This window comes from Nipponia nippon, unplaced genomic scaffold (genome assembly GCF_047370975.1).
Source record: "Nipponia nippon isolate SJK-2023a ecotype South Korea unplaced genomic scaffold, ASM4737097v1 scaffold_20, whole genome shotgun sequence".
Lineage (NCBI taxonomy): Eukaryota > Metazoa > Chordata > Aves > Pelecaniformes > Threskiornithidae > Nipponia > Nipponia nippon.
Genome location: NW_028262337.1, coordinates 1,201,080 through 1,213,604, shown reverse-complemented (window position 1 = coordinate 1,213,604; position 12,525 = coordinate 1,201,080). Strand labels below are relative to the sequence as shown.

The 12,525-nt window shown below is 40.2% G+C and overlaps 1 protein-coding gene across 3 annotated transcripts in view; it reads left to right on the top strand.

The window, feature by feature from the left end:
• The first annotated feature begins 712 nt into the window (after positions 1–712).
• TTC33 (tetratricopeptide repeat domain 33) overlaps positions 713–12,525 on the top strand; it is a 49,298-nt gene continuing 37,485 nt past the window's right edge. For 2 of the 3 annotated variants that reach the window (XM_087759663.1, XM_087759661.1), the window contains exons 1-2: positions 812–1,159; positions 1,458–1,686. In XM_087759663.1, coding sequence (XP_087615789.1) covers positions 1,105–1,159; positions 1,458–1,686 — 284 coding nt within the window. In that variant the 5' untranslated portion in view covers positions 812–1,104. The other variant, XM_087759662.1, reaches the window with a different exon arrangement.

Sequence of the window (12,525 nt, the reverse complement as noted above, 5' to 3'; positions counted from 1 at the left end):
AGCAGCACTGTGCCAACACCTGCTGCAGAGTTCCCAGCCAGGCGGGCTGGGCCACCAGCTGTGCCAGCCTGGCCCCTGGCTGACCGCCTTCCCCTAGATCCTGTAAACCCTCTTGCTGCAAAGAGGAATTTGAGGTGGGAGGAACACTGAATATTCAGTGTAGAAGTCCCCTTTTGCCTGCCCTTTTGCCTTACCTCCCATCTTCCATCCTGCTCTTTCGACTCGGTATTTCCCCCTGTAACTAGAGAGCAATTTTAAGTCCTGTAGCCTGTCATATATTTTTCTTCCTTTTGGGGGAAAACCCCCTCCTTTTCGGCCTCGGTCATTTTTCCTTGTGGTATTTCCCGCCCGGAGCCGCCCCGCCGTGGGGCGGTGAGGGCTGTCAGAAGGAGCAGCGGGTGGCAGGCGGGGGCCGCGCCCGCCTTCCTTCGCCTGTCCCCTGCGGTACCGGGGCACCTCGCAGCCGCCCCTTCGCCCGCCCGCACCTTCCGCCGTGCAGCCGGGAACAGGGCCCCAGAAACTCGGCCCCAGGCCGCTCCGTTACCGAGCTGCCGCTCCCCTGCGGTGCCCGGACGCCTCCGGGTCGGCTCACGGAGGCTGGATTTCACCGGCCCTTACACAAACCTCCCCGGGCCGGGGCCGCCGGGGCGGGAGCCCTTCCTGGCGGAACTACAGCTCCCGGCATACCCCGCGGGGGCGGTGCCCCGCCATGCCCGCCGCTGCCGCCCCGCCCTTCCGCTTCCTGCCGGCGAGGGGGGTCAAGGGTCGCGGGGGCCTGCGGGAGGTACTGGCAGCGGAGCGGCAGGTAACGCTCAACTGCCGCCGGCCGCGCCCGGGGCCCGGGCCGCGAACCACGGGGGATGCGGGGCGGTGCCGGGGCCGCCTCCGCCCTCCCGCAGCCCTGCCACCTCCCCGGCTCCTGCCGCCTCCCCGTCGGTGGTGCCGGGCCTCGCTCCTGGCCGGGGTGAGCGGCGGGCCCTGCCCCGCCGGAGGCACCCGCCCCGGAGCGGAGGCGGCCGGGCCGAAGGGGTTTACGGCCGGGCAGCGGGAGGCCTGCATGGCCGAGGCGGCTCATAGGTGTCCGGGGCAGTGGCTGTGCCTGCGATGCGTCACTCACCTTGCACCGAGTCGTTTCCTTTCTCCTTTTGTCTGGTTTCTGGTGTGTTGACTTTAACGTTTTAAGGCTTTTTGATGTGTCAGAGCTCTGGCTTCTTTTTTTTTTTTTTTTTTTTTATTTTCTTCCCCCCCCCCCTCCGCTAGAAAACATTTTCCAGCTGGGCTCAAAATTATAGTTGCCTGAGTGACACCTCGGGTGAAGCCGATGGGCAGAATTTGTGTGGGGGCGTGGCAGTCTGTTACCTATTACTGGTTTAGAATAGAGATGAGCAAGGTGTATTTTTTCTCCTATGTACTTAAGAGCTAAATTACCTAACTACTGCAAATATGGTTTTCTCTAGTTCTCCGAATGGCTTCTTTTGGGTGGAAGAGAAAGATTGGTGAGAAAGTTTCAAAAGCTACTTCTCAGCAATTTGAAGCAGAAGCTGCGGATGACAAGGATCTGGCTGATGAAGATGATGCTAACTGGGTGCATGCAACTAAGAGAAGAAAGGAAATTCTCTTAGAAGACTGTGTAAAGAAAAGTAAGCAGCTGAAGGATGAAGGTGCAAGTTTGGCTGAAAATAGGAGGTACTAATGTTATCTTACTCTCTTTCATTGGCTGGATAAGTGCTAAATGGCATTTTTATCACTTCTCTAAACACTTAAGTAATTTGCTAGCAGCTGCATACACATTTTTCATATTTGAAAAACTGATCATTTCTTTCATTTTACCTTTACTGTCTGGTACTATAGAAGTTTTTTCCTTTGGTGGTGTTGGCAGTTGTGAAATGCAGTCTATTCCATCTCATTTTTGTACGTTCACATAACAAAAAAATGATAGAAGGAGGGAGATGAGAAACTGATTGGATCTGGAAGTTAAAAGGGTAAATAAGATACAATGAGATAAGCCACACTGTAAGTAATGCTTTAGCTAGTCTGGTAGCTTTCTTCTCTCGTGTAAATGCGTCTTTTCTTTTATGACGAGTAAGCTTATTTGGATGTGTACAGTGCTTAAACAAATGCTGTAAAGCAGCTAATGCACTGTTAATCTGTCTGATGCTTTTGGAAAGTCAGGTTCATGTGGCTGCTCTGAACATCCGATCGCAGTACTGAGTCTTGAGACTTTGGCAATTTTGGAAGGATATTGCAAAGATGGCTCCATTGTCCTATTATGCTTCAAGCAGAAAGCACCTTTGGAGTAGGGGAGGGTTAGAGGAGGGAAGGAGGGACTATAAATGACACACGAATACATAATTTGGTTAAATCTTATCTGGGGAGGACAAAACAGTTGCAAGAATAGTCCCCTTAAAATCTTAAGAATGCTTGACATGTAAATCTGTATCCAGACTTTACTTATATGAGCATTTCTGTCTTATTGATCATCTCAGACCAGATATAACATTATTTTTCTGGTAGAAACAATTCCATAATACATCAGTGTGCACTCCTGTGCTGTTAAACTTTTTGGGTTAAGAAATTTCATCTTAAAAATGGTTTCCCTGGGCAATATGAAGGAGAGAACAACTTAGAAGTTTAAAGCAGGCAATTTCATATATGATAATAAACACACTGTGTGTGTGGTCTGGTCTGATTTAAAAAATAATGAATAAATAAAAAATGTCATTGAGAAAAGGCCTCTGTTCAAATATTTAAATAGTTTCCTCTTTTTACCGTTCACTTGGATGGTGGCGCTGTTCAGGGGGGCAGTGATTTACTTCTGTACATCCTTTTGTGTTCCTGAGTTCTGTCATTCCTGAATAAAATTTTGAAGCCTTTTAAAGGTGACTTTAAATTTAAACCAAATTAAACTAAATCAGTTTTAAGCCTCCTGCCATTGTATCGATACCTTTAATGCAGTAGCTGCGTAAGTCAGTTACATTAATACTAATAGCTGAAAACACAGAATACACAAATTAAGAGTCTGTTAACATTTTTGTTTTTAACACTGGAAATAAATGATACAGTGGTCTACAGAAAGGTAGGTCTGTTGTTTTCAAGATATAGAGATTGTGTTTTTAAGCTTAAGAAGACAAGTATTTCTAAATGTTTTCATTCTACATCTGGTAATCACTAATACTTACTGTGCTTACATATATTAAACAAAGATTAATTTTTATTTCTGTCTTATCTCCCATTCTACTTTTGCCGTCCTTGTATTTTGCTTTGGATGTTGTATATATTTTTCTCTGTGGATTTTGGTCGTCTTTTTTGATTTTTTTTGTTTTGTTTTGTATATTATGTAAAGTGCAATAAATCTCTTGAACAGCAGCAAACAATCTGTTGTATATGTGGTCTAGAGCAGGAAGATACAGACTGCGGCATATTTATTTTGAGGAGCAGGTAATTTTTGGTGCTTTTAATATCTTAAGTTGATCTTAGAGATTGAGTTTTTCTTTATCTCGCAGTTAGAAAACAATACAAAAGTTTAACCCATCCATAAGTAGCAACAAAAGGGGTTTTTGTGAATTTAGTGAGAACTGTATCTCACCAGAAGTGCTTATGAGAGGTACTGAGAATCACTGAATGGCTTATAGCAAGTATGAGAAACAAGTAGCAAGAAATTAAAATGCAGCTTTTGGGAGGCTTATGACACTCTTTTGTGTTAACACTCTTACATCTGAGGCTTAACAGAAGTTCGAACTTGAAATTGTAGTTTCCATCAGTTACTCTAGCACACTCTGTACAGTCTGGGCAATTATGGTGGTATGGTGCTGTCAGGGTACATAACTTTCAGGCAGATCTTTCTCTTAAAAAAAAAAAAAAGATTACACATAGATTAGAGGCTAAACTGCTAAACTCACAGTGGGAGGCTTTTATTACTTAAACAGGTGGAATAGTTGACATACCATTACTGGGAACATCAGGAAGTAGACTGAAAGGAATGTTTATTCTCTCTGGTGGAAAGTGGTTGCTGTAATTGTGTTTCAGACAAACATGGTCTATTTCTTGAATATACATTTGTACAGCATAAGCAGACTCACATAAATAATTAAATAACTAATGTAGATTGTTTCCTGAAATATCAAAGCATAATAACAGTTAAAGAAAGATTTGAGTTGGAGTGTGTAGCACTTAGGTAAAAGGATGGTATCTGTTCCATTGAAGAACTCAGAAGAAAAGCAAAGACTGAGCACTAGAGGTAACTAAAGTGGCGTCTTAGTTGCTGTTACTCGTGGAGTGGAGAGAAGAAGAGGGATCCTGAAAGAAAACAGACTTGGGAAGAAGCAAGAGGCTAAATAAAGGAAAGAATGGAAAGTGATAAATTCAACTTCACTTCTTATGGAAAAGAGACTCCGAGGTAATGTTCACGGCAAAATTAATATAGAATCCTTTAGGTTGGAAAAGACCTGTAAGATCAAGTCCAACCGTTAACCTAGCACTGCCAAGTCCACCACTAAACCAGTAGAGCAGGACAGAGTTCATCAGGAGACAAGGAAGAAATTTCATGCTCCAAGATCAACCTGCGCAAATTCCCCAAGGCCAAGGTGATGGGTGTGATGGGTGTCCTTGGACTCGTACCCACGACCAACTAACAGGGATGCAAAGCTGGTGATGAAAGACGGATTTTATAAGCAGATCCACTGTTACTTAGCTAGACTAGTGATTACCACCTTTATGCTTGGTTAGTCCATTAGCTTATTTTTCTGGTAAGGGAAGGCAGTGATGGTATTACACCTCCACTATGGTTTTGTTAGTCTCAGTGTATGCAGTAAGTCTGATTCTGCAGATGAGTGAGATCTGATTGACTTGTGCTGGTAAAGTGAGTCTCAGTGCTTCTTGGGGGGCAAAGGAATAATGAATGGGCTTCTTGGGGGTCAGAATTGATACAGACTGCTTTCTTTGCCCATTGACAAACTCAGGAGTGGCACGGGTGAATTGTTTTGGAAGTGGCAGCCCTCTATGGGCTTTTGTGGGAGCTGCCTGAGGAGTATTTGTACCTGCTGTTATGTGTGCGCATAAACCTGTTAAGCTGTGACTGAGACGCACACAGAAGAAAAATGGTGCTGAAGAGAACAGTTTCTGATCCATATTTTAGTCTTATTGTGGGATGGGGAGAAAGAAGGGGAGACTATCAGAAACAGGTGTTGAACTAGGTTGATGATCCCAGTGTGTCTGTTATGAACACATTCACAATAGGTCAGGAAATCCTGACCTATAGACTTGATCAATAGACAGTTACGAAGATGACAAACAGGTACAAACATACACACAGTCTTTCAGGAAACAGAATATTGTCTGTTGGTGGAAAGAAGAGAGTATTCCAGAGGAGAAATTGTTTTTGCTTATATGAAATTTACAATGCTGGCATTTTATCCAACTGGAGACACCAGTATGGATGTTCCCACACACACAAGCTTAAGAATGGGTTTAGGTGAGGCAATGGTGTTTAGGTAAACAATGAAGTATAATGTCATCAAACATATGGCATGTAGGCAGCTAACAGCATGGAGAAGAAAAACTTCTGTCAGACTAATATCTTCAATATAATTGAGGTTCATATTAATATAGACGGCTTTGCAACCTCCCTGTGCTGTTTTCAAACTACAGACATTTTGGTAGCTGGCCCAGTAGGTGGAGATAGAGTTCTTCTCCATGTACCCTGAAGATATGCAAAAAATGCTTATCTAAATACTTAATTTTCTTTTGCAAATAGACACTATTGGGTTTAAATTCCTACTGATGTGCATTTAATTTTTCAGTTTTGCTAAATAAAAGTTAATACTGCTCTCTGTTCTGATTATATTTATTATTCTGTGTTGCACTAAAAAAATCTCCATCTCTAAAGCTGATACTGGTTTGGGAAGATCATGTTTTCAACTGTAACACTTTTATGTTTTGGCTGAGCTTATAGAGATTCACCTATGTTAAAATAAATAGTTGTGTCACTTGGTCACTTGATGTGTAAATTAGATTGATGAATAAGGTTTTACTCTTTCTTTCTTTGAGCTTTTGCAGCAGCAAATTAAATAAGGATATGCCAAAGTACTACAAGCAGACCACATAATAGGTCAATTTTCATGAAACTGTTTACTTTTCTAGAAGAATTAATCTTTGAGAATTACTTAATTTTCTAATCTATTTTAAAAAATAAACTGAACTTCTGTGAAGTGCTAATTATTCCACATTTTAACAGGTGAGACTTTTTTCCCCTAGTGCTAATATGCCACATCACTTCAACATGTGTAGTTTGTGATTCCTTAGCTATATAAGCTGTAATTAAGTTTGTCTTTCTCAGTAGACGTTGTAAGATGTCAGTGTCAGCTGATGAGGCACACTCCTTTAAAAAGTGTGTTTACTGTAGTGGTAAGTTAAGCATTATCAAAAAAAAAAAATATGTATTTGGCAGATGGAGCAGAACAGTAACACCTATTTAAATAAAGTTGAAAAGCCTCTCTGTCATGTTCGTATAACATTTGTGTTTGTTCAATTTACCTGTGTCTTTCAAGTTTAGATTATGATAAGCACTTGATTACTAATGAGTTACGAAAGGGCTAAAGTAATAAAACTGCTTTCAGTTTATCTTGATAATTCATTTTGATGCAACTAACATGGCAAAGGGCAAAGATCAGTGTGTCGGAATTGCCTTTCAATTTTCAGTCAATAAAACTGACGTTACTTACATAATATAGTGTTGATAAAGAGGTTTCCCAGAAGATCCAACAGCTGTTTTTGGCAGAAACATTTCCGCAGTTTAATAGGCTGTGTTACATTATGGAGTAGTCTAGGAGAAGTGGGGTATGTTAGAGAGAAGAGGGGTCCAGGAGAAGTGGCTGCATTTTTTTCAAGTCATCTCCTCCAAGCTCAAGAATTGTTCATCCTGATGAGGAGGAAATAAAGAAAAGGTGATAGGAGTCCTGTGTGGATGTACAGGGAGCTCCTGACAAAATCCAAAAATACAGTGGAAATGTACAAAAGGTGAGAGCAGGGTCATGTGACCCAGGAATACCATAGAGACCTTGTCTGAGTATGCAGGGATGGGATTAGGAAAGTCAAAGCCCACCTGGAGTTGAATCTGGTGAGGGATCTGAAGGACAACAGGACGACCTTCTACAGGTCTATCGGCAGCAAAAGGAAGACTGGGGAAAAATGTGGATCCTCTGCTGAATGGGGTAGAGAATCTAGTGACAAAGGGTGCAAAACAGGCCGCAGTACTCAACGTTGTTTTTGTCTCGCTGTTCACTGATAAGACTTGCCTTCAGGAACCCCAGAACCATGAGACCAGAGGGAAAGCCTGGAGCAAGGAAGACTTACGCTTGGTGGAGGAGGATCAGACTATGAAATGTTTAGACAAACCTGACATGTACAGGTTCATGGGACCTAATGGGGTCCATCCATAAGTGCCGAGGCAGCTGGTTCATGTCATCGCAAAGACTCTTCAGCTGCATTTGAAAGGTTATGACAGCTGGGGGTGGTTCCTGAGGGCTGCTAGAAAGCAAATGTCACTTCTTATCTTCATGAAGGGTAAGGAGGAGGATTCAGGGGCTTCTGGGCCCATCAGCCTCAAATCTGTCCCTGGGAAGGTGATGGAGCAAATAATTCTGGAAACCATTTTGAAACACAGGAAGTGCAAGAAGGTTATTGGGAGTAGCTGGCATCGATTAGCAAAGGGGAAGTCATGCTTAGCCAACCTGATGGATGATAGACTGACCAGAGAATGGTGTGGACTTTCTATCCTTGTTGGATCCATCCATCTCAGAACCTGCCTGGACAATAACCTGAGCAACCTGCTTTAGCTGACCCTGCATTGAGCAGCGTGTTTGGACTAGATGATCTCCAGACGTTCCTTCCAGTCTTGGCCATTCTGTAATTATATCCCATTAAAACTACAGATGCATTTAGAATACAGATGGCAGTTCCTTGGGCTTGAATTTGACTGTACAGGTCATTGATATGGAACTTTTCTCAGTGGGTGGGAAACGTTTTTCTCTTTGTTTATTTTTCATTTTGTTTCACTAGTCCATATCTCTTTGGTGGAATGCTTTGGGTACAGAGAGGGATGGAAAAAAATGGGCAGTCTTTGCTCTGCCTTCTTACTGTCTCTGTCTGCTAACTGACCTCATTTAAAACAAAGGTATATTTTAAAAGTTATAAAATTAAAAAGATTGATTTGGTAGATAATCTGGGAGTCTAGAAATTTAGCTTTTATTTCTGACTCCTAGAATAAAGTCTAAAATTCTGTTAGGCTGCTGATATATTGCATCAGGAATGTTGACTCTTCCATAATAGTGATCTGAAAGCCTTACACAGTTGAATTTTGTAATTAAGTGTAGGGGAAATCACTAGAAAATGTTTATGATAGAACTAGGAGAATGTAGTAAGTACTCACTTCTTCTATTCCTTGTAGGCTGAAAATACCTCTTTGGTATCAGTCTTGGATGTAAACTGCTTGCCAGGTATAATTAGCTATTCCATATAGTGCTTACCTCTTTCAGAGTGAATGACCAATACCGGTGTTCTCCACATAAAATGAAAATTTTTAATCTCAGTAATTATTAGCTTTGATTAGGTTGAGTGTTTTCTAAGGTCAATCATGCAAAAATGCAGAGAAAATAGGTAGGCTTATCACTGTAAGTAAAATTGTATAGCATGAGTAGGGGTTTAATTAACATGGTCATGACTCCTAGTCAAAATACCTCATCACTTTTTAATGTTTTTTACTGTTTAGTGTTACTGTCTATTGTGTGTGTGTATATATATAACTTCCTTGCTGTTAGATTCCTTGAGAATGCCTTACACGTGATACGCTCACTCAAATGAGATTAAGGGTGTGTAAACTGTAATTCTTGAGTGAAGAACACATGAGCTGAAACAGAAAAGACTGAACAAGTATGGACTTCTTGCCTCAATTTTTGGGAAAATCACGTGTTGCAGCTTCTCTCTTACTAGTCAGAACACATGGTTTGTTTTGCAGGCCTCATAACCTTTCTACAGAATTAAAAAAAAAAAAGGTGCATAGAGCGTTTTACAGTGTTTAACACCCTCTTGTAAACTGCCGTGTGAAGTAACACATTAATTTTTGTCTTTAAGTTAATTTTTATTGCTAGCTTTATTGTTTTTCCTCAATTACTGATAAGAGTTCTTGCTTCCTGGCGATGCGTCTAGTTGTCCTCTCTCATTGAGGAGGAAGTTCTTTGCAGAATGTTTGTTTTAAGTAGTTCCTTTTGTTTAAATTGCATTTTATGTTTAATTTAGTTATTTTCCTTTTGTTCTGGCACATTATTTTCCAACAACTGGTTATTACTTGGCAAAGCAGAAGTTTAGTGTTGAAATTGTTACTAATTTAGTGCAGATTTTTCTGAGTGTGTGCGCAAGAAGAACTGTAGATTATTTAAACTGTACACAGAGTTTGAATAATTTTGAGAGTATCTTTTTGTAAGAATTATTGTTATTTGAGGATAGTGAATTGTGACATTGTAGTATCCATCTGTATTTGAATGTGTACATATTTATGTAGGCATGTATTTGTAAATAGAAGCAGAGATGAATAGTCATGGAACAACTGTAGACTGTGGAAGCATATATATATATATATTTGTATTTTCCTTAAGTAGAAAACATAATTTAATTGATGCCTGTATGTCATCCTATTTAACTTTAGGAATGTAGTGGAGTCAGCCAAGATACGAATCTCTGTTTGTTCAAGGTCTCTTCACAATGTAAAGAGAAAGAGGTATTGACATAATTCAGCTCACTTAAGAGCTTAAATTGCAATTTGGATGTTCCTGTTGCTCGCTGTTAACCCTATAGATGCCTTATACATGTACCAGGACTGTTCTGTGGTGCTTTTGCCTTCCTGAACAGGGTGGCCATGGACAACCTGTCTGGGAGAGTGCCGGCTGGCCGCAGCCATGCCAAGGACCACTCTGTAGAACTGAGAGTAACACTGCACGGGTGCCAGCGACCGGGAACGCACCCCGGCACTGTCAGCGTGCTGGTACAGATACAGCCTGTGAGGCTACAGGGTGACTGAAGTCTTTGTGCAAGTGCTTGAGGTTAGGTATCTAAACTTAGGTGGAATGAATCAGGCCTAACTACTAATACCTGTTTGGAGATAAAGGATAATTTGTGTGTTGTCTGTCTGGATTTAAGTTTAGAGGGTCTGTTCCTTCTATGCATGAAATACAATTTGCAGAACTTTATAGCTGAAAAGCTATAAAGTATTCACTGAACATGTGCTATGTAGTGTTTTTTTAAATGAACTCTTTGAAAATGTGTCTGTTTACTTGAAAAATCATTATATTTAAGTAAGTAGAGTATGTTACTGGAATTGAAGAAGCATGAAAAAAAATTGGTTCTTAAGTAAAAGTTTCATCAGTATATATTCATTTCTATGTATATATTAATATCTCTATATAGAGGAGTCATGCCTGACAATTACTTTCTTCTATCCTTCTGTTGCATGTGAAGTTACTGGAAAATAATGAATACTTGCCTCTGATTTTTAGATTTCATTAAAAAAAAAATTGGATTTTCTTAGTAATCATTAAGGCAGGAATTGATAGTTTCTGAATTTTTACAGTGCTAGCTGCTTCTGTTGCTTCTGTTTAAGTCCTAGCACTTTTTCCAGACAGCTTTTATTTATGACCAAATAGAATATTAGAATAGAATTTGCATCTAATCCCAGAATAACTCTGTAGTACTACTTAAGGACCTATAAGGAACTACATAACAAAATGGACTGTAAATAAATAATATAAAATATAAATATTGTTATTTTATTATTTTTATTTTTGTTACTTATGGCAATGTCCCCCTTGGGACAGGGACCATCTTTTAAAATAGTAGACGTGGTGGCAGCAAAACGAGCACTATTGCCATCCTGCAGAAACAGATTTCTGCTAGCAGGTCTGTACTGGTAGATGGCAGCTAGGGATTCATGTAAATACTTTAATGCAAAAGTTAAACTATCTAGCAAGTTCAAGACCATGTTTCTGCCTTGAGCTAAGAGATTTTGCCCATAACTTCAGTTAGACATTCTAATAATGCAGCTTTTAAATGTAGAGAATTCTATTATTTATATACATAGTATAATACAACTTAGCAAAATCTAGTAATTTACATTAATAATCTAAGCAGGTTTTACAGAGAAATCCAACTCGAGGCCTTTTCCACATCCTTTGCTTGACAGACACTGGCAAGAGTTGTTGTACTGAAGTACTGCTGTCACAGTGTCCAGGGTTCCCTATATTGATGACGTTATGTATTACAACTTTGATACTGTAAAATATGATTGTGTTTTATTCTTTAAAATTAGTTTTGTGGGTTTTTTTTATTGTCCAGATCTACTGTTAAATACACCTAGTTGCTTTTACTTGAGTAATAAAACCTTTGTATTTAGAAATTATTTTTTCATAATATTATTTCTGTTCATAGGCTGCAGGGAGAAAAATAAAGCCGTTTCCTAATTTAATACCTTTGTCCAGTTGCTCTTAAACAAAGACTAGTTATTGTTGCTGACAAAGATAATATTCCCCTCCACCCCATTTGTTTTAACAGTCTTTATGGTTTGTGGAGTTTAATTTTGAAACATTAATTCAGTATCCCTTGCATGATCCTCATTGAACATGATGTGCACCTGTTGCCCATATATCGTAAGATTAAAATGTACTGAATTTAAGGGATCATAATTGCCCTGCAACATTTGTTTCAGGAGTTTTCTAAAGAAGCAGGATATGGCAATGTGTTTTGTTACAGAGATCTTGGTTTCTATAGGTATGTCAGCTTCTTCTCTAGTTCCCTAAATGGTGTCCTCCACATCTTATGGCATATCATGAAAGTATCCTTAAACTGGAAAGGATGCTTGGCAGTAAAGGCTCAGAATAAAACCTCTTTCGGAACAACGTCTTGTTCAGTCAGGTCTTTTGAAGTGTTAGTTCAAATAGTGGGTGGGGAAAATCAAGAGCAGTATATTCTCTTTTCTTCGTGGAAATATTTGATGTTATAGGACTGCTAATTGTTTAAGAGTTAACTTCACAACATAATGTACTTCCACAAGAAAAAATTCTTGTAGGGTCACTAACATGTGGTCATAAAATAAATAAAAATCTAATTTATTGTGGATCTTGACTTTCTCTACTGCTTTTTGTCCTGTCCATGAGAGTTAACTGTTCATTTTGTAGACAATTGTTAAATTATATATATCAGGGCTGAGTTAATTGAAATCAAGGGCTGGGATACATGCTACCTGGCTTTGGTTGTTTACAAGTATCTAGTCAAAGGTTGCTGTTCTGTCACTGGTTAAGCTGATTTCAGTCAGGGTCAATGTGACCCAGCTCTGCTGCCCTCTCATTTCTACCCCTTTGCAATGGCCCCATTTTTTTGTTTTACCCTGAGGGAGCCAACTCAGAGTACCGGTTTGTCACTGGCCTGGAGAAGAGGCCTAGCTGAAAAATAGCCTCTTTCTGGTTGCTGGCTGTGATCTGGTTC